Raw genomic sequence first — 20,589 nt, 5'->3', positions numbered from 1 at the left:
ATTTTATGATTTTTTTTTTGCCATAGTTGTTATGTGAATCACAGCAGTTGCTAAGTGAATCATGCGGTCATTAAGCAAATCTGGATTTTTTTGACTTCGCTTGTCAGAAGCTCCCTAGGAATGTTAGAAATGACACTCCCAGGACCCCTTCGGCTATCCTGAATACACCCAAAGTATGACTGATCACCAAAGTACGACTGATGCTGCCAACAGTCATATGTAGGAAAAGTTGTCATTTTTTCCAGTGCTGTTGTAACTTTGAATGGTCACTTAATGAACAGTTGTAAGTCGGGGAGTACCTGTAAAAGTTACTGAAATGCCAATCTTATTATGTGAGGAGAACACTTTCTGCATTGTCTCTGCATCTTGGCTTGAGGGCATCTTCGAGCTCTTGAGTGTTCAAACCTGTTTGATACAATCAAACTGCCCCTTTGTCTTCCCTTTGTGGGAAAGACAAGGGAGGGTGTTTACTTCTTTGCTGAGTCACCAAAATCAATTCTCATTATTTGACCAACTATAATCCTCATTGTTAATCATTAACAGATTAAAAGCTGCTCGACCGAAGACATGCAGAATTGAGAGAGAAAGAAGGCTCGCTGGTGACTTCCAGCTGTTATTTCAGTTAGTCAACGTGGCAGTCTGGCATCCGAGTACAGGTAGTCCTCGACTTACGACCACAGTTGAGCCCAACATTTCTTTTGTTAAGTTGAGGTATTTGTTAAGTGAGCTTTGCCCCATTTTACGGTTTTTCTTGCCACAGCTGTTAAGTGAATCCCTGCGGTTGTTAAATTAGTAGCACGGTTATTACACGAATCTGTCTTCCGCCGTTGACTTTGCTTGTCAGAAGATTGCAAAAGGGGATCACATGCCCCCCCCAGGACACTTCAACCGTCATAAATATGAGACAGTTGGCAACTGTCTGAAGTTTGATCACATGATCACATGGGGATGCTACAAAGTATGAAGAATGTCACTTTTTTCAGTGCTGTTGTTACATTGAACGGTCACTAAATGAATGGTTATAAGTTGAGGACTACCTGTATTGTCTTTTTTATCCATATCTGTTTGCTTAGGAGTTATGTTTTCGTATTTGGGCTAAAAGATGCTTTCTTCACATTTCGCCCATGATTATAGTTTTGTTGATAAAATGACCTAGGTTCATGCATTGCATTTAAAATATATATATATATATATCAGGACAGGACAGAAATGTTGGATTTTTCTTACGCAGATCCTGTTCTAAGGCAGCAACTTCTGTTTGCATGAATAAACATCTGAATTTGCCATCACAAATTTCCAAGAATTTTAATCTTAATTTTTTAAAACCGCAAACAAAATCCATTAACAAAATCAACCTCCCAAGCCAAAATAAATACTAATGTTGCCACACTCCATCCTAACTTTAACTAACCCCCCAAAAAAATTGGTCAGTAAATTTACACCAATTTACAGAATAGCTGATCCTCAGTTTACGACCACAATGGAGCCCAGAATTTCTGTTGCTAAGCAAGATGGTTGTTAAGTGAGTTGTACCCAATTTAACAACCTTTTTTGTCACAGTTGTTAAGCAAATCACTGCAATTGTTGTGTAAATGTCATGCGGTCATTAAACGAATCTGGCTTCCCCCATTGACTTTGCTTTTTGGAAGTTTGCTAGAAACAAATGATGATCCCATGACCCTCAGCTTAGTGCAGCTGTCATAAATAGGAGCTAGATGCCAAGCATTTCATAAATGTGAAAAACAATCATATGTCACTTTTTTCAGTGGCACTGTAACTTTTAACAGTCACCAAATGAGTGCTAAATCTCCACTTAATCTGGAATTAGGTTGAGTGGGACTTGTTTTCCATCAATAACTGTAAAATTAAAGTTTAAATTTCTTTCCAGCCTGGAAGGATGGCTGGCCATCTAGAATGAATGAATAAGTGAGTGAGTGAGTGAGTGAGTGAGTGAATGAATGAATGAATGAAATGTTGTTTCCTGCTTTTACTGCCTACAGATGCTTCCATTCCAGGTTTTTATTTCTGTGTTTGCTACCATATCCAGATACAAGACCTAAATTTTTCCCTCTCTTCCCTGCATATAGAATAAAGAAGGTGACACCTTGAAAGATCTACTAAAAGCCAATGTTGAGAAAGCTGTGAAACTGGAAGTCTACAACATAAAAACGATGAAAGTGCGCGAAGTGGAGGTCATCCCCAGCAATATGTGGGGAGGGCAGGGACTGCTAGGAGCTAGTGTGCGATTCTGCAGTTTCCAAGGCGCCAATGAACACGTCTGGCACGTGCTGGTAAGCAGGAAAGTGGAACTCCGTGTTGCATTGGATTTTCTGTGACTGCTAGTCCTGATTGGTTGTTATCTCGAATCACAGCCGAATGATCAGATTTTAGCTGCTAAGAGGCACTGCTGGAAGAAGAGACTCTTTCAATGTATATTGGCAGGTTATCTGAAGGGCCATCTTTTTTCAGTTGCATCTACCTGACCCACTAGAGTGGGATGCAGGGAATGTTGCAGGTCCCATCTCCTAATCTGAAGAAGGGCCTTCTCCGTGGTGGCTCCCTCCCTGTGGAACATCATCCCCCTCAGATATTAGACTGGCCCCCATTTTAACACTCTTTCACAAGATCCTGAAGATGTGGCCTTTGCCAACAGGTCTGGGGAACCCAGAGTGGATGGAGCGCATCAAGTGGCTGGTTTAATTGCTTCTTGTCGCCATGGAGTGTGTGTCGTGTGTTATTCTTTTTATTTTTATGATGTTTTTTATTGTTTGTAGGCTGCCCATTGAGAGTAGTAGGAGGCCATATAAATCCGATAGATAGATAGGTAGGTAGGTAGGTAGGTAGGTAGGTAGGTAGGTAGGTAGGTAGGTAGGTAGACAGACAGACAGACAGACAGACAGACAGACAGACAGACAGACAGACAGACAGACTGACTGACTGACTGACTGACTGACTGACTGACTGACTGACTGACTGACTGACTGACTGACTGATTGATTGATTGATTGATTGATTGATGTGGCTGCCCCACTCACAATGATTCCGGGTGGGTATAACATTAAAGACAAAACAATATGAAAATTCCAGAAATCCCGATCCCCTTTGGTGGCAACAAACACAATCATAACAAGCCTCTTGATCAGTTCCAAAACAATCTGAGTTCCTCAAACCTACTGAGACAACCTGCCTTCGGGGCCTTGTGAAAAAATAAAGATGAGGCCAACTTTGTTGCCTTGGGAATGATGTTCCAAAGGGAAGGAGCCACTACAGAGAAGGGCCTGCTTCTATGTCCCATCAATTACTTAGGTGGGACCCATAATCTATCCTGCCTTTCCGCTCTGAAAGAGCAAGGAGAGGTGGTCCTTCAAAGGGTTAGACAGGTTAGGAGGGCTCCTTAAGTTCCTATGAAACCAGTTTTATTTACTTACTTATTTAATTTATCAGTGATTCTGACTGATTCTAACTACAATAGGAAGAAAGTCAGCAAAAAATACTGCAAACACGAAAGAGACAATTGACAGCGAATATGATAACAATAAATCAAAACAAATACAGGTAGTCATTGACTTAAAACAGTTTGTTAGTGTTCGAAGTTATAACGTCACTGAAAATAGCGACTTATGTCCATTTTTCACACTTATGACCGTTGCAGCATCTCCACGGTCAAATGTTTTACATTGATTCATATTTATGACTGCTGCAGTGTCCCTGGGTCATGTGATCATCTTTCGTGAACTTCTGACAAGCAAAGTTAATGGGGAAGCCAGATTCACTTAAACATGTTACTAATTTAAACAACTACAGTGATTCACTTAACAAGTGTGGCAAGAAAAGTCGTAAAATGGGGCAAAACTCGCCTAATAAATTTCTCATGAACATAAATTTTGGTTGTAAGCTGAGGACCACCTGTACAGTGCAAACAAAACTACTTCAGACACTTAAACAGAAACTCCGACTCCTATGAACAGTGATCTAGCCAAGTCTTCAAGGATGTTCAAAAGGCCAACAGAAATGGGGGCTAATATAATCTGTGGGGTGGGTGACGAGGTTCCAGAAGGTTCTTTTGGTGGGTTCTTAAATGGATGGGGTCCGTAGCATCGCATGCCTCTTGTTCCAGATGTGAGGGGATGGGTAGACATGACTGGGGAGGGTGATCCTGCAAATAACCTGGCCTTGTGTCATGGAGAGCTACTTAAAGCAGAGGTCTGCAACCTTGGCAACTTTAAGATTTGTGGGCTTCAATTCCCAGAATTCCTCAGCCAGCTTTGCTGGCTGTGGAATTCTGGGAGTTGAAGTCCACAAATCTTAAAAGTTGCCAAGGTTGCAGACCTCTGACTTATAGTGTAACTACCAGCACTTTCAATTGAACCCAGAAAGGATTTGGCAACCAGTGCAGTTCAAGAGCACAGATATAAACAAGCACAGCTGCATTTTGTATCAGCTACAACTTCTGGATCATTGTTACCCAACCACAGCAACTTTAAGCTTTGTGGACTTCAGCTCCCAGAATGCCTAGAAATAATCTAGTTGCTCTTGGCTGATCTTGAATACTAAGCAAGGTCAGTATAGAAAATCAGTAGTTTAAGCTGGACGAGAAGGAAAACCACTGAGTTACTTCCAGAAAAAAACACGGACTTTGCATTGGAATTATGAGGAGTCTAGCTTGACAACTTTACTTAGATCGTTTACAGGTGGTCCTTGACTTATGACCTGCTCATTTGAATAACTGAAGGTACATTAGTGCTGAAAAAAGTGATCTAAGACCAGTTCTCACATGACTGCACTGGCCTTGCATTCACATGATCAAAATTGCAATTAGCATTGATTTATTACAATTGCAGCGTTCCAGGGTCACATGATCCCCATTTGCAACCTTGCCAAGGGGTTTCCAACAAGTGAAGGCAGTGGGGGAAGTCAGATTCATTTAATGACAATGGTAAGAAACATTGGAAAAACAAATGTGATTCAACTGCATCACTTTGCAACAAATTCTGAATCCCCACTGTACTCATAAAATGGAGACTACCTTAGAAAGATTATTTTTGAGAAAATTGTTCATCTGCTCTTGATTTAAGTCACAAGCTTTCAAATCTCTGTCCTTTTAGGAACACTTTGTACACTAATTTGCTTACTTTGCCAATCAGTGTATTAGAAGATATTATTTTGTTTAGGTGGAACACTAGGAAGATGTTCCTGGTGCTTGACCAAGTCTTGCCCTTTTGTGCCTTCAGTTCTGCCGCTTCTGTCTTGGATAGAATTAGAAATTATTTGTTAATAATTTTTTTTTTAAATTCTGCAGCAATTCCTGTAATTATTTCCATGTATAAATCTGCATTAAATAAAAAAGTCAGTTTGCAGGAGAAAAAAATCTGTTGCATATTACAGAATGCAATCAAACTTAATTAGAATAGAAACATTCACATCCTTAATACAGGGTGGAACTTTTTAAATGGAAAACAGAAACACAGGGAACTTTTTCATTACACACAATATTCAAAATGAGGAGAAGTGGTTGTTTTTTCCACAAAACATCTCATAGCTCATGAGATTTCCTTGGAATACTTTGGTGTGGTGTTTAAGAGGCATTAGGCTAACTGGCAGACACTGAGTTGTCATCTGCCCATAGCCATGAGAGCTGGCTGGGTGACCCTGGGTGAGTCACTCATCCTAGCCCAGCTCCCTTACATGGTTTTGGGGGAAATAGATGGAGGAAGGAGGATTATGTATGGTATGTTAGCCACCTTGAGTTACTTACAGAAGTAAGGGTGGGATATACATAAAATCAGATTAGAAGCCAGGAAATTGTGAATTCTCACCCTGCCTTAGACATGATCAGTTTTGTGATCTTGGCCAGTTCTTCCTTCTCAGTCCTAAGAAGGCCATAGCAAACCAGGTTCAAACTTTGCCAAGAAAACTGCTGAACTTGTGCAGATAGTTGCTAGGAGACGAGACCCTCCCACCTCTCAAAAAGGTTTACCAAACACTGGATTGAAATGCTTTTCCCACTGGCTTTGTTGAATATGCTTGAGTTACGTGGTCCATAGCCATAACCATGATCTTTCTCTCTTGTCTAGGATGTGGAGCCAGCTTCTCCGGCAGCCTTAGCTGGCCTGAAGCCCCATTCTGACTATATAATAGGATCGGATCAGATACTCCATGAGGTAAAGAGTCAGGAGAGCGATAACTGACCCCAAAGTGAAGTCAGGAGAGATTGGTCTTTGGTGATGATGGCCAGGGTGGGTTTGATTTAAATCAAGTCGACTTAAATCACGATTTAAATCACTAGTAAAAAGGCTTGATTTAGATCAACTCAATTTAAATAATTTTTAAAGAGCAACTGTCATCTCTGTCCTGCAGCAGCTCCTCCTCTGACCTGCTTATTATTCACTGACAGTCCCAATATTGCAGAATATATGGCCTCATGCTACATAACTAAGCTCCATTTCAGGCTGAATAAACTAATCTTAAATAGAAAACTATCTTTAGATAGATTTTTACTCCAAAAGCATTTTATTAAAATAAATTTGATAAAAATAAAAAAAAAATCTGATTTAAATTTTAAAAATTGATTTTATTTTATTATTATTTTTTAAAATCGATTTTTATCCATGATGATGGCCGTGAATATTTCTTAGGCTTCTGCATTGTTCAGCACTTAGTTCCTTTCGCCTTTCCTTCTCCTGTGCTTGATTTCTTATTGTGGAAGCATTTCTGTGCATAAAACTCTCCGTTGGTCTCAGGGTCCATTCCTTTGCTGCCAAGAGCTTGAGAAAGTTTCACGCAGAAAGCAAAACTAACTGAAACATAGTGGGGAAGAGAGAGCATTGCATGTGGGGCTGCATTTTCAGGCTTTTTCAGGCTTCCCTTCGCCTCTAAACCAGCAAGGTCCAAACTTGGCAACTTAAAAACCTGTGGACTTCAATTCTCAGAATTCCCCAGCCAGCTTTCCCAGGCAGATGTTCTCATGGGCCCTAATACTTTAGGCTGGGATTTGTCAAACTGGTTCACAGACCTTTTTAAATGGTCCCCAGGAACTTGAGACTAAGATGTTTTTCACTGGAGGTTTTTAAGAAGAGACTGGACAGCCACTTCTCTCAAAGTGTATAGGGCAATGATGGCTAACTTTTTTGCCGTCGCGTGCCAAAAGCGTGGGGGAGCGTGGGAGAGGGTCGCGCGTGTGCATGCCCACAATCATAATTCAATGCCCCCCGTGCCCTGACCCCCCCCCCCGCGCATGGGTGCACGACCACCCCATCCCCCCCCCCCGTGTCCCATTTTGAGCCTAGCAGGCCTACCTGAAGCCTCTGGAGGGCAAAAACAGCCTTTCCCACTCCCCCCGGAGGCCCTCCGGAGGCTGGAAACAGCCCGTTTCCCAACATCCAGTGGGCCTGGTAGGCCCGTTTTTCACCCTCCCCAGGTTCCAGAAGTTTTCCTGGAGGCTGGGAAGGGTGAAAACGGCATGCCCCACCCCCTCGGAGACCCTCCGGAGGCCGAAAACGCCCTCGTCCGCTGTACAGGTAAGCCCTGTACTTACTTGGCATCTAAAACGGGCTGCATGGAGACTCCTGGGAGGGAAGGCATAGGTGAAGCCAGCCAAAAATCAGCTGGCCGGTGCACGCATGTGCGCTGGAGCTGAGCTATGGCAACGGCTCGTGTGCCCGAAGATATGACTCCACGTGCCACCTGTGGCACGCGTGTCATAGGTTCGCCATCACGGGTATAGGTTCTCCTGCTTGAGCAGGGGGTTGGAGTAGACCCACATGGTCCCCTCCAGCTCTATTCTGATTGATTGAGGGGGGAAAACGTTGATTTGAATGCAACTAATTTTCTGTTGTTAGAACTTTGCCTCTTGATCAGGGCTTCCAAGATTTGGGTTTTTTTTAGCTAAATGAATCTCTGGGCTGAAAAAGTTTTTTAAAATTGTGTATCAAAGTCATGAAAATCGCAATGTCCTATCATGATGCAAGCTCCACCTGCTTCATACATTTGATATCACGATGGATGTTCAGGAGGGGAGGAGGCAGAATTATGATGTAATACTGCTTAGGTTGTTTGCCCTCCCCTCCTTTGTTCTTCCCTTCCCACCCCTCTGCTCCCAAAGCATGATTTCTTTTCTCCATATCCACAATCCATGAAGGCTTAACCCTAAAAAATAAATCCTCCGATTATGGCAGTGTTTCTCAAACTTGGCTGCTTTAAGTCATCTGCGGAGTCCTTGGTGCTGAAGTAACTTCTGAAGTTACCTACTTGGGTAATGAACTGTCTGCAAGAAAACAGCCAAGCTCAGAGACCACCAAGTACTCCACAGTTCAGCCATGAGCTACATATTGGTTTAAGATGTCTGGACTTCAACTCCCAGAATCCCTCAGCCTGGATGAGTGGACTTCAACCCTCAGCATCTCCTAGCCAGCATGGATAGACTTCAACTCCCAGAATTCACCAGCCAGCATGCTAGCTGGGGAATTCTGGGAATTGAAGTCCAGACATCTTAAAGTTGCAAGGATGAACAACTTGGCATTATGGTATTTTGCTGTATTTTGAGGCATTTTTTAAGGATGGCACGGAGAGCACAGCATCCTTAAACTAGAATTGAAACATGCAAATGAAGGTTCAGTCATCCAGGCCAAAAGTATCTTAAAAGGTTAACCCATGGTAACTGCACCAAACTTTATTAAAACAGAGATATTTTGTTACTCATCCAAGTAACTTCTAAACGTCTCAGTTTTAATAAATGTACGGTTGCCATGATTTATCCTTTTAAGAAGTGGAATTGAAAGGGACCCCAAAAATCTTGACTAGTTGCTTCATTGTGTTGGAAAACCAATTTATCTATCCATTGATTGGGGGGGGGGGGTGTCTCCCTGATCAAAGAACAGGCTGTAAATTCTCTTCCCTAACTGTTTATTCCAGGAACTGGATGTCTGGTGGTGGTATAAAGGGGAAGGGGTGGTATGTTGCTGCAGACTCTGAATGATGGATCTCTCTTTTGTTCAGTCTGAGGATTTCTTCTCCTTGATTGATTCCCATGAGGGAAAGCCTCTGAAGCTAGTGGTCTATAACACGGAAACGGATTCCTGCCGAGAGGTTTTTGTAACCCCCAATGGAGCCTGGGGTGGAGAAGGAAGGTATGACTTTAGAAATTGTGAGGATGTGGGCAAGATCAGGCAGATCCTTGGCCTCCTAGTGCAGGGATCTCCAACTTTGGCAACTTTAAGCCTGGCGGACTTCAACTCCCAGAATTCTGGGAGTTGAAGTCTGCCAGTGTTGTGGCCCATCAGCGGCCAGTGCAGCTAGTAGCTGATTCAGACAGCGAGGAGGTTGGTGTTGTGCTGCACCAGCAGCTTGGGCAGCTGGCACTCGAGTCAGACAATGAGGAGGCTGGAGAAGATGTGGTGCCAGAGGCGGGGATTCAGCCAGGGCCTTCAGAACCTCCAGAAGCTTCCTTAAGTAAAGAGGAGAAGCTGCTTCTCGATGCATGGGCGTGCAGAGCTGCCAAAGGGCAGGAGTGGCTCCTCACGAGGAGGTCTCCTCGAGAGTAAGTCTTGGGGCTAATTGGCCACTCCCTTAGCCTATTTAAGGAGGAATGCCAACTGAAGCAATTTGCAGGGAACAACTTCATTCACATACCTTCTTGTCTTGCTTATCTGATCAGCTTCCTGCAAATTGCTTCTGGGCATTCTGCCAACCATAGTAAGCTTTCAGTTATTCTTCTTTGAATTCTTGGTGGCTGTTAATGCAGTTAATTAACAGCTGTTGTAAAAGACTGGTTTATTCAGTAAACTAAGGTTTGAATGGACTTTGCGTGTGCTACGTTCTTTGGGATCCATACCTGAGGCAGAACAGCCAGGCTTAAAGTTGGCAAAGCTGGAGACCCCTGTCCTAGTGCATATTTGCTTTTTATCCTTAAAATATCCTGGGTCCAATGATACCACGGTAGAGGTAGTCCTCGACTTGTAACGGCAAATTGAGCCCAACGGCAAATTGAGCCCAAATTTCTGTTGCTAAGCCAGGCAGTTGTTAAGAGAGTTGTGTGGTGTTTTACGACCTTCCTTGCCACGATTCTCATTAATGGAATCCCTGCAATTGTCAAGTTAGCCACACGGCTGTTAAGTGAATCGGGCTTCCCCACTGACTTTGCTTGTCAGAAGGTTGCAAAAGGGGGTCATGTGATCCCGGGAGATACTGCAACCGTCATAATAACCCATGAGTTAGGGTCTGAATTTTGATCACGTGACCATGGGACGCTGGAAGGTCATAATACATTTTGGGAATAATCTGTGAAGTTTTCTTTGGGGTGGGATGGTTGAGTTGGGATTTTCTCCTTACAGTCTGCCTTAAGTACACAGAAAACCCACCACGACTCCCTTCTGTTCCATTCTTCCTTCTTTGACATCAGAACAATGCTTCAATAGGTATGCCATGCATAGGCAGAATCTTTCTCTCCTGCTGGTAGCTGGGTTTCGTTATGGCATGTTAGAAAACCACTTTTTTAGTTTCATGTAGAAATGTAACATAGAATCAAAATCACGTGAAGTATTAGTACCGCTTTACAAAGCCTTAGTAGGCCCACACCTGGAATACTACATCCAGTTTTGGTCACCACACTACAAAAAACCACACCACACTAGAGCCTGGTGGCGCAGCAGACTAATAGCCTGTTATTAACATTTAGCTGCCTGCAATTACTGCAAGTTCGAATCTCGCCAGGCTCAAGGTTGACTCAGCCTTCCATCCTTTCTAAGGTAGGTAAATTGAGGACCCAGTTTGTGGGGGCAATAAGCTGACTTTGTAAAAATATACAGAAGTATGAAGGCTATTGCTTAACGCATAGTAAGCCGCCCTGAGTCTCCGGAGAAGGACGGCATATAAATCAAATTAAAAAAAAAAAAAAGATGTTGGGATTTTGGAAAAAGTGCAGAGAAGAGCAACTAAGACGATTAAAGGCCTGCAGACTAAAATATAAGAAGAACAGTTGCAGGAACTGGGTATGGCCAGTTTAGAGAAAAGAAGGACCAGGGGTGACATGATAGCAGTCTTCCAGTATTTGCGGGTCTGTCACAGAGACGAGGGGGGTCAACCTATTCTCCAAAGCACCTGAAGGCAGGACAAGAAGCAACAGATGGAAACTAATTAAGGAGAGAAGCAATCTGGAACTAAGGAGAAATTTCTTAAGCAGTGGAATGAGTTGCCTTCAGAACGGTGGAAACTTTTAGGAAGAGATTGGACAACCATTTGTCTCTGAATGGTATAGGGCAGTGATGGCTAACCTTTTCCAGACTGAGTGCCCAAAGCGCCAAACCCCCCAAATGCGCCCCACACGCACCATGCCACCCTGCACATGCTCGCGCACTCCCTCGCACGCGGGCCACGCATGCACGTGCAACCCCCTGCATGCCCCCCCCCGCGAATGCATGGCAGAGACCCAACAACTAGCTGGCTGGTGAGAGGCATGCGCACATGCGCGGCTGAGCTGAACTGGGGTGACGGCTCACATGCCCACAAAGAGTGTGCTGCGTGCCACCTGTGGCATGCATACCATAGGTTCACCATCATGGGTATAGGATCTCCTGCTTGAGCAGGGGGTTGGACTGGAAGACCTCCAAGGCCTCTTCCAGTTCTGTCCTGATTGATTGATTGGTTGGGAAGGGGGCAGTTCTTCAGTCCTCCCTCCTTTTTTTCCTGCAAGGGTTTAGAGGGAGGCTTTACTTTTTTCCTTTTAGTCTATAGCCGGGATGGCGAACCTATGGCACGGGTGCCACAGGTGGCACGCAGAGCCATATTGGTCGGCACGCAAGTGTTGCTCTAGCTCAGCTCCAGTGCGCATGTGCGCACCAGCCAACTGATTTTCAGGCCTTCCGGTCCCACCGGAAGTCGGGAAACTGGCTGTTTCCAGCCTCCGGAAGGCCTCTGGGGGGATGGGGAAGGCTGGTTTTGCCCTCCCCAGGCTCCTAGAAAGCCTCTGGAGCCTTGGGAGAGGGAAAAATGGGCCTACTGGGCCCACCGTGCCATCACATGCCAAAAGCAGGGGAAGTGTGTGTGGGGGGTTACGTGCGCATGTGTGGGAGGGCGGGGCGCATTGAATTATAGATGTGAGCATAGGCACCTGCAACCTCCCATGCTCCCCCCGGGTTTGGCACGCAATGGCAAAAAGGTTAGCCATCACTGGTCTATAGAGTCTGTGGGGTGAAGACTTAGTAGTGCTTTGCGATTACTCAAAAGTTGAGTTTTCCCACAGCAAGGAGGAAAAAAGTAGAGATGGTTAAACTGATTGCTTTATTCAGAGAAAAGAACATACCTAGTTTTCCTTTCATTTGGAAACTGCTTTTGGATTTTGTGCTTGTGATTGCAAAAAAAATAGATATGAAACTTTGATTTTGATTTTGCTGATTGGATAGATTTGTTGTTGTTGTAGAAATGGCTAATTAGTATAGGTCCGTGATGGTGAATCTATGGCACGCGTGCCACAGGTGGCACGCGGAGCCATATTAGTGGGCATGCCAGCTCAGCTCTGGGGCGCATGCGCGCGCCGGCCAGCTGATTTTTGGGCCTTCTGGGCCCACCAGAAGTAGGGAAACAGGTTGTTTCCTGCCTCTGGAGGGCCTGGTGGGGGGTGGGGAAGGCCCGTTTTTCTTTCTTACCTGGCTCCAGATCCTTTCTATGCATCTGGGAAGGTCAAAAACAGCCTTTCCCACTCCCTCAGAGGCCCTACGGAGGCTGAAAGGGCCCATTTCCCGACTCCCGGTGGGACAGGAAGTGACATTTTTTCCTGTCCCCAGCCTCAAGAGACTCCTAGAGAGGCTCCTACAGACTCCTAGAGAGGCTCCTACAGACTCCTAGAGAGGTTCTGGACGCTGGGGACAGCAAAAAACATCACTTCCTGTCCCACTGAGAGTTTGGAAATAGGCCTTTTCAGCCTCCGTAGGGCCTCCAAGGGAGTGGGAAAGGCTGTTTTCGACCTTCCCAGATGCATAGAAAGGATCTGGAATCAGTAAGAAAGAAAAATGGGCCTACCAGGCCATCATGTGCCAGGAGCGGGGGTGGGTGGGGTTGCGTGCGCATGCGTGACCCCCCGCCCCCCCTCTCCTGTCACGCGATGGCAAAAAGGTTAGCCATCACTGGTACAGGTAGTCCTTGACTTAACGACCAGAACAGAGTCCCAAATTTCTGTTGCTGAGTGAAACATTTGTTAAGTGAGTTTGCCCCATTTTATGACTTTTCTTGCCATAGTTGTTAAGTGAATCACTACAATTGTTAAGTTAGTAACACGACCGTTAAGTGAATCTGGCTTCCCCAGTGATTTTGCTTGTCAGAAAGTCACAAAATGGGATCACATAACCCCGGGACACTGCAACCGTCATAAATATGAACCAGTTGCCATGCATCTGGATTTTGATCACATGACCTTGGGGATGCTGCAAAGGTCGTAAGTGCAAAAAACAGTCTTAAATCATTTTTTTCCACTGCTGTTGTAACTTTGAATGGTCACTAAACGAACTGTTGCAGGTTGAGGACTACCTGCACATATTATTGCGCAAAAGCAAAAAATTGAGGCTGTAATATTATTTTCCATTGTGCTAAAAAAGCCTTTTTTGTTTTCTTTTTCCCTTCTACCCCACATTTTCCCTTTTCCCCCCTTTCCTCCCCCTCGTTTTCCATTATTTTCATTTTCCTTTGTATTTTATAGTCAGATAAACTAATAAAAACGTGAAGACGCAGAAAGTAGAGTTTCCCTTAATAGTGGGGTTTTTGTTTGGAGCTCCCCCCATTATGTTTAAAAAAAAAAAAGGTGTGCACCCTATTTCCAACATTTGCTTTCTTGTGCAGTTTAGGATGTGGCATTGGATACGGCTACCTTCACCGAATTCCCACACAAGCCGCTACCCCCAAGAGAGCAGCTGAGACCTCCTCGTCTTCGCCCTCTGGAGACGCACCCCCTGAATCCCCAGCTAATGGCTACATGGAGGTAAGGAGGTTTCATTCTGGACACAGCTTAGTTAGCTCTGCACACCTTGTGAGCAAATTTATAGCTGGAGGGGGTATCACAGCTCTCCCCCCACCCCCCGCTGCCGCCCCTTCCTCCAGTTGTTGTTTTTTTAGCAGTTTCTTAACTCCTCCAGGTTCTTTCTGCTGAAATGTGGAGGTTGGTAGCCAAAGAACTGTGGCATAAGATGGATGCATTAACTTCCTGATATCTTATTTCATTCCCCACCTTTCCTGCCTTGCCTGAGTTATTTTAAGAAGTCTAAATATTCTGGTGAATGTTTATGCTGCTTTGGTGAGACCCGCACATGGAATACTGCATCCAATTTTGGTCACTTGATACAAAAGAAGATACTGAGACCATGAAGAGTGCAGAAAAGAGCAAAAAGATTAGGAGTCTGGAAGCTAAAGCATACGATGAACTGTTGCAGGAACTGGGTCTGTCTATTTAATGAAAGGAAAGACTAGAGGTGACATGATAGCAGTCTTCCAATATCTCAGGGGCTGCCACAAAGAAGAGGGGTCCCACCTATTCCCCAAAGTGCCTGAGGCAGTGGTGGGTTCCTCCCGGTTTGGTCCGGTTCGGCCGAGCCGGTAGCGGTGACGATATGACGTCACCGAACTGGTTCTCCCCCCCCCGCCCTCCCCCCCACCCCCCCACGTTATTCTTACCTTTTATTTTGTCCCAGCCCCAATCTATTGCTGCCTCCTGAGTCCCAGCTGATGACTAGAGGGAAAACTGTTTAAACTCTTGCCGTGGGGCTTCAAAGGGCCGTCCTACAGCTGATCAGTGTTAAAAGCAAACAAATGAATCGGGTCGTAAGTGCGAGGACTGGTCGTAAGTGCGAGGACCTTCCAGAAATGACTGACCAGCTAGCCACGCCCACCTAGTCACATGACCTCCAAGCCACACCCACAGAACTGGTAGTAAAAAAAATTAGAATCCACCCCTGGCCTGAGAGCAGGACAAGAAGCAACAAATGGAAACTAATCAAGGAGAGAAGCAACCTGGAACAAAGGAGAAATTTCCCGACAGCTTCTGAAAGAGAGGAGAGTCGATGTAACTCCATCTCTTTTCTTTTTCTGGCAAATAATACCCCCCACCCTGCCACAGTACAGGTAGTCTTCACTTAGTGTAAAGTAGAAAAAATTTGCATCTTAGGATCCCCTAATTGGGAATTCCCTGTCCCAATTACAAATAGTCCTCGACTTACAACAGTTCATTTAGTGACCATTTGAGGTTACAATAGCATTGAAAAAAGTTACTTATGACCGTCTTTCATACTTTCATACTGTTGTAGCATCTCCATGGTTACATGATCAAAATTTGGATGCTTCGTAACTGACTCATATTTATGACTTTTGCAGTGTCCAGAGGGGTCATGTGAGCCCCTTTTCGCACCTTCTGACGAGCAAGGTCAATGGCGAAGCCAGATTCACTTCACAACCATGTTGCTAACTTTGCAACTTCAGGGATTCACTTGACAAATGTGGCAAGAAAGGTCGTAAAATGGGGCAAAGCTCATTTAACAAATGCCTCACAACAGAAAATTTGGGCTCAATTGTGGTCATAAATAGAGAACTATCTGTACTGTCATTTTAAGACACTAATTTCTTAAATATAGGTTAGTCCAGTATGAAGGTTAAGATGATGGACTAGGAACTTGGAGACTTAAATTCAATTCTTCAGACCAATATGGAATTCCCTGAGAACTCTGGGCCAGTTGCCCTCTTATTCAGTCCAGCCGGCCTCGCAGGGTTGTTGTGGAGAAAAACAGGAGTGCTCCATCCAACATTGTGAAGAGTTCCTGAGCAAAAGGCAGAATGTAAAATCTAATCAACAATGCATTTGATTGGCCAAATTGAACCTGAAGAAATCATGTTATGGTTTAGAACAGGGTCTGCATGTGGCTCTTTCATCCCTCTGCTGCGGCTCCCTGTTGCTGGTCAGTTCCACAATTGATAGGGCTTTCAGTTAGGGCAGGTAGAGGAAAAAGGACGCCATGCTAGGAGGAGTCTCTATGATGAGGGAACCGGACTTCCGGTCGGCTCCAGAATTGAACGGGGTTGCTGACCCCTGGTTTAGAATAATCGGTGAACTCAGCCATCCCCTGTGTTGTTCAGCAGAAAAAGAAGCTTCCTAGGAGGCATCTAAATGGCAGTGGGGTAAAGTCACAGGCAGTCAAAATGGATTCTGTTTTTTTTAGGCTTCCTTGATGGCACCTAACCACCAAACTGAAGAAACCGAGAGTTTGGGTTACATCTCCAATCAAAGTGTGACTGCCTGTTCATTAGAAAATTCCCTGCACCTTCCTGCTCCTCCTCCACCTCCTGTCCAGAGAGTCATGGATCCAGGTAATTCAATATCTCTCCTTTTTTTTATTTTCCTATCTGTGCTGACATTTATGGGAGTTGCAGCCCAGCACCTCAAAAGGATATCAGGTTGGACAAAGCACTTGAGAAGGGTAACATCTGCAGATATACGAGTTGAATTTGTTGGCCTCTGACTAGACCAGGGGTGTCAAACTCAAGGCCCGCCACCAAATCCGGCCCGTGGGATGCTTAAATCCGCCCCACGGGGCTGGCCTGGAAATATCAAAGGACAGGCCCTCGGTGCCTCTGCCGGTTAAAACTGGCTATGTGTGCCCTCCCCCCCTCCCTGCAGGTTGGGGGGAGATGGGACGGAAGTGCCAGCCAAAATAGAGGGGTGGGGGTGGGCGCGTGGCCCTCTGCGTTTCATTTTTGGGCTCCATGGCTTCCTGCAGCACTCTGCCGGCTGAAAACATGGGCTGTTTTCGGCCGGCAGAGTGCTGCAGGAAGCCATGGAGGCCAAAAATGAGGTACAGAGGACCACGCGCCCACCCCCCTATTTTAGCTGGCACGATTCTGCAGGACACTTCCGTCCCATCTTCCGTCCCCCCCGTGCTCCTCCGCCCCCCCCCCTCCCCTGGCCTGCTGAGAAATACAATGTTGATCTGGCTCTCAAAGAAATCCAGTTTGACACCCCTCGACTAGACAAATGTACAAGATATTTTTCCTGCAGAGAACAAATATGTGTGCAAGATGCAGCGGGAACATTACCACCCCAAAAGCTCATTTGGTCAGCTTTCAGATTCTTTTCCTTGCAAAACCCTTTCCTCTACATCTTCACACCCACGTCCCCTTTAACGACTGAGAATTTTCTAGCATCTTCCAACCAGGTCTGAGATGTATGAAATCAGTCCTCCTCACTCTTATTTTGGTACAGCAAGAGTAACATGGTTCCAGAAGACTCCTAAGTCGGTCATACTTACACACTTACTGTGTATGCTAAACCAGGGCGGCCCACACTTATTTGTACAAGCCAGGGGTGGGTTCTAAATTTTTTTACTACCGATTCTGTAGGCGTGGCTTATTTTGTGGGCGTGGCTTGGGGGGTAATGTGACTGGGTGGGCTTGGCCAACTTTTTTTTTTTTTTACTTTTACTTTTAAAAGCATTTTTTCTACAACTTTAAGAGGTTGCAGAAAACATGCTTTTAGAAGCTTCTGACAATCAGGCAAATCTGCTGGGATCGCCAGCAGCATTTAAAGGGATTTTTTCCCCCTACAACCTCCTCGGAGGTTTGGGCAACCCGTCCTTTTTTTGGGGGGGGGGAGGGTGGAGGGATCTTTGCAAAGAAAAGGAATGCAGATAAGGCAGGTTTAAAGACCCCTCTGCTGCAAAGCCAGGGGCATCCCCTGGAAGTCCCAGTCATTGGAGATCCTGGCTCCCCACCCCAATCATGCCAATCCACAGGCTCGGATTCCCACCCACTCCCCGCGAGCCACACAAAACGCGCGTGGAGTATCGGAATCCCCAACTCGTGCCTGGCTTTGCAAAAGCCCAGTTGGATAGGACGCCTCCCCAGCGCTCACCCTCTCCACTCCCTCTGCCGGTTCCCTGGCGGTGTAGGCACAGCAGCCCCGGGTGGGGAAAGGAGGCGCCAGTTGTGAGGCCACTTTGCAAAGGTGCACCTGCATGGCGCCTCCTGTGCTCTCACCTGTTGGATCTGTCCGGACGCCATCACCTCCACTGCAGCCACCGGACCCCGTCCGGCGCTGGCGGGGAACTTTTTCAAACTTGGCTCGGCCCTGCAGAGGAAATGTGGTGCGCATCTCGTGCCCTCTGCTGACTCTCCAATCCGGTCAGAGCCCGGGAAGCCCCCGTGGAAAACTCGCCATCTTTGCCCCGCGGGTTCCGCACAACGGGCCTCGCAGGTAGACCCAGGGCCCTAGGAAGTTCGTGGGGATGCTGGGCCCCGCGCGCCCAGGCTACTCGTGTTTGGCGCCGTGGGTGCATTGCGGGGATGGCGGCCTCTGGGGCAAGTTTCGCCTTCTGCTCTGCTCCCATGTGTCTGGGGCGGATGGCTTATCTCTCGGTGGTGCCAGCTAAGAGGCAACGTTCCTCCTCCTGCCATCCTCGAGCTCAGCTCCAGGCAGCGTCCAGCCAGCCATACCTGGCTTCTTCCTGCGGCAGCCCACGTCGATCCCAGGCAGCGGAACTTCAGGGCCTTTCCTCATGGTGGCGGTGATGAGGCAGGTAGGCAACCTGGTGCACGGGAGCGACTGGTGGCAGCGCTCCTGGCTGGCAAAGGGCAGAGTCCCGGGGCTGCATGCGGGCAATGACAGTGGGCGGGGTAAGTGACCGGTGACTGGGGTTGGAACCGGTTTGAGGGCGTGGCCAGTCAATCTTATTACCGGTTCTCCGAACTATTAAAATTTTTAACTACCGATTCTTGCGAACCGGGAGCAACCCACCACTGGTACAAGCCAAAAGGAATGAAGGCGTTAGCAGGGCATCTCCCTGATGTTCAGTGCAGTTCTATCAAAGAGGAAGGCGGAATGTTGTCTGTGCTGTTAAAATGGTTTTGGTTCTGTTTAGCTTATCTGATGGTTTTGTCAGGTGTATTTTTTTTCTTTCCTTTCGTTTTTTTTCTTCTCCCTGCAGATTTTATAGATATGTCCGGAGCTTCTTTTCCTGAATTAATTGATTTAGTAAAAACAGCCCACGTGCCTTCCTCTCCGTCTTTCACCTTATCAGATGTTCTGGAAGCTTCTGGAAGCTTATCCACATATAGTGAAACTCCTTCATATTTTGGTAAGCAGTTGGAAGCTGTTCGGCCTGAAAAGATAAAAGGAGGATGGGCCATGCTACCTGGGCTTTATCATTGGGGTGATTTATTTGTTATTTCTGCTTTTATTTCTCGCACGTGAACGTTCTTAATATAAATATAAATATTGTAGTGAAAATGACATGGGAGTTGTATGATTAGAGTTGTATAAAAATCAAATAACCACACCTCACCTAGAAATAATCACATCGGCTAGTAAAGAGAATTAGGATTCCTGGCACGTCTAAAATACAGGTAGTCTTAACGATTAGAGTTGGGACCAGAATTCCTATTGTTTAAGGAAAGTAGTTGTTAAGTGAGTTGCCTCCAATTTTTTACCGTGATGGTTTAACAAATCACTAGATTTGTTAAGTGAATCACAGGGTTGTTAAGTGGATCTGGATTCCCTGGTGACTTTGCTCGTTGAAAGCTGGCTGGGAAGGTCACAAATGGTGATCCCAGGACCCTGGGATGCTACAACTACCATAAATACATGCCAGTTGCCAAGTGCCCAAATTTTAATCCCAGCAATGGTTGAGAGTATCGGGTTGTAAATCATTTTTTTCAGTACCATTGTAACTTTGAATAGTCATTAAAAAGATCGTTGTAAGAGTTGACTATCTAAAAAAAACCCCACATCTCCTTCAAGCTCAACTCATGTTTATGCATTTCTTAGCAATATAGAAGTGGTTTTTCATTACTTTTTCATAGTATTTTTTATCAAATCCACAGTCTGCCTTACCTTACTGGGCTAGGATTTCTTGGTGCTCTCCTATCTAAATAGTAACTACAGATACTACTGCTAGTTTTTTTAGCCAAATCCGCCACTGTCTGCCAAAGGCTGTAATTTTAGTACTCTGTTTCCCCCAAAATAAGACCGGGTCTTATATTAATTTTTGCTCCAAAAGACACATTATGGCTTATTTTTCAGTTAGGTCTTATTTTGGGGGTAAATACAGTACTAAACGCCTCCATCTGCTGACGATCTTAACTGGGGCTTATTTTTGGGGTAGAGCTTATATTACGAGCATCCTGAAAAATCATGCTAGGGCTTATTTTCCAGTTGGGTCTTATGTTCAGGGAAACATGGTTAATTCAAGATAATCTTGTATCTGAACAACTTTATAAACTTTATTAAGAATTATGCCGGCTAAGCTTCATTGGCTAGTCATATGTATCTTCATACAGGGCTGAGATGAGTTCTCAGTCAAAATACAGGGAGTTCTCTAATTAGAAACACTTTGTTTAATGACCATTGCAGCATTTCAAGATCTCAAGATGCTTGGCAACTGACTCATATTTATGACAGTTGCTAAGTTGTCCTGGGGTCATGTGTACAGCTTTTGCAACCTTCTGGCAAGCAAAGTCAATGAGGAAGCCAGTTTCATTTAACAACCATGTCACTAACAACTGCAGTGACTCACTTTACAACTGTGGCAAGAAAGGTCATAAAATGGGACAAAATTCACTGAACAAATG

At 45.3% G+C, this 20,589-nt stretch overlaps 1 protein-coding gene across 2 annotated transcripts in view; it reads left to right on the top strand.

The window, feature by feature from the left end:
- The window catches only part of GORASP1 (golgi reassembly stacking protein 1), a 30,451-nt gene that overhangs the window by 7,352 nt on the left and 2,510 nt on the right, over nt 1–20,589 (top strand). Inside the window, exons 3-9 of one of the 2 annotated variants that reach the window (XM_087893107.1) lie at nt 544–656; nt 2,088–2,291; nt 6,075–6,161; nt 8,995–9,125; nt 13,825–13,963; nt 16,188–16,335; nt 18,948–19,097. In XM_087893107.1, the coding sequence (XP_087749233.1) occupies nt 2,172–2,291; nt 6,075–6,161; nt 8,995–9,125; nt 13,825–13,963; nt 16,188–16,335; nt 18,948–19,097 (775 nt within the window). In that variant the 5' untranslated portion in view covers nt 544–656; nt 2,088–2,171. The remainder of the gene's footprint in view (nt 1–543; nt 657–2,087; nt 2,292–6,074; nt 6,162–8,994; nt 9,126–13,824; nt 13,964–16,187; nt 16,336–18,947; nt 19,098–20,589) is intronic. The other variant, XM_060683357.2, reaches the window with a different exon arrangement.

This window comes from Pantherophis guttatus, chromosome 4 (assembly GCF_059756535.1).
Source record: "Pantherophis guttatus breed Tessera chromosome 4, ASM5975653v1, whole genome shotgun sequence".
NCBI classification, from domain to species: domain Eukaryota; kingdom Metazoa; phylum Chordata; class Lepidosauria; order Squamata; family Colubridae; genus Pantherophis; species Pantherophis guttatus.
This window is presented reverse-complemented; position numbering and strand designations above follow the sequence as displayed.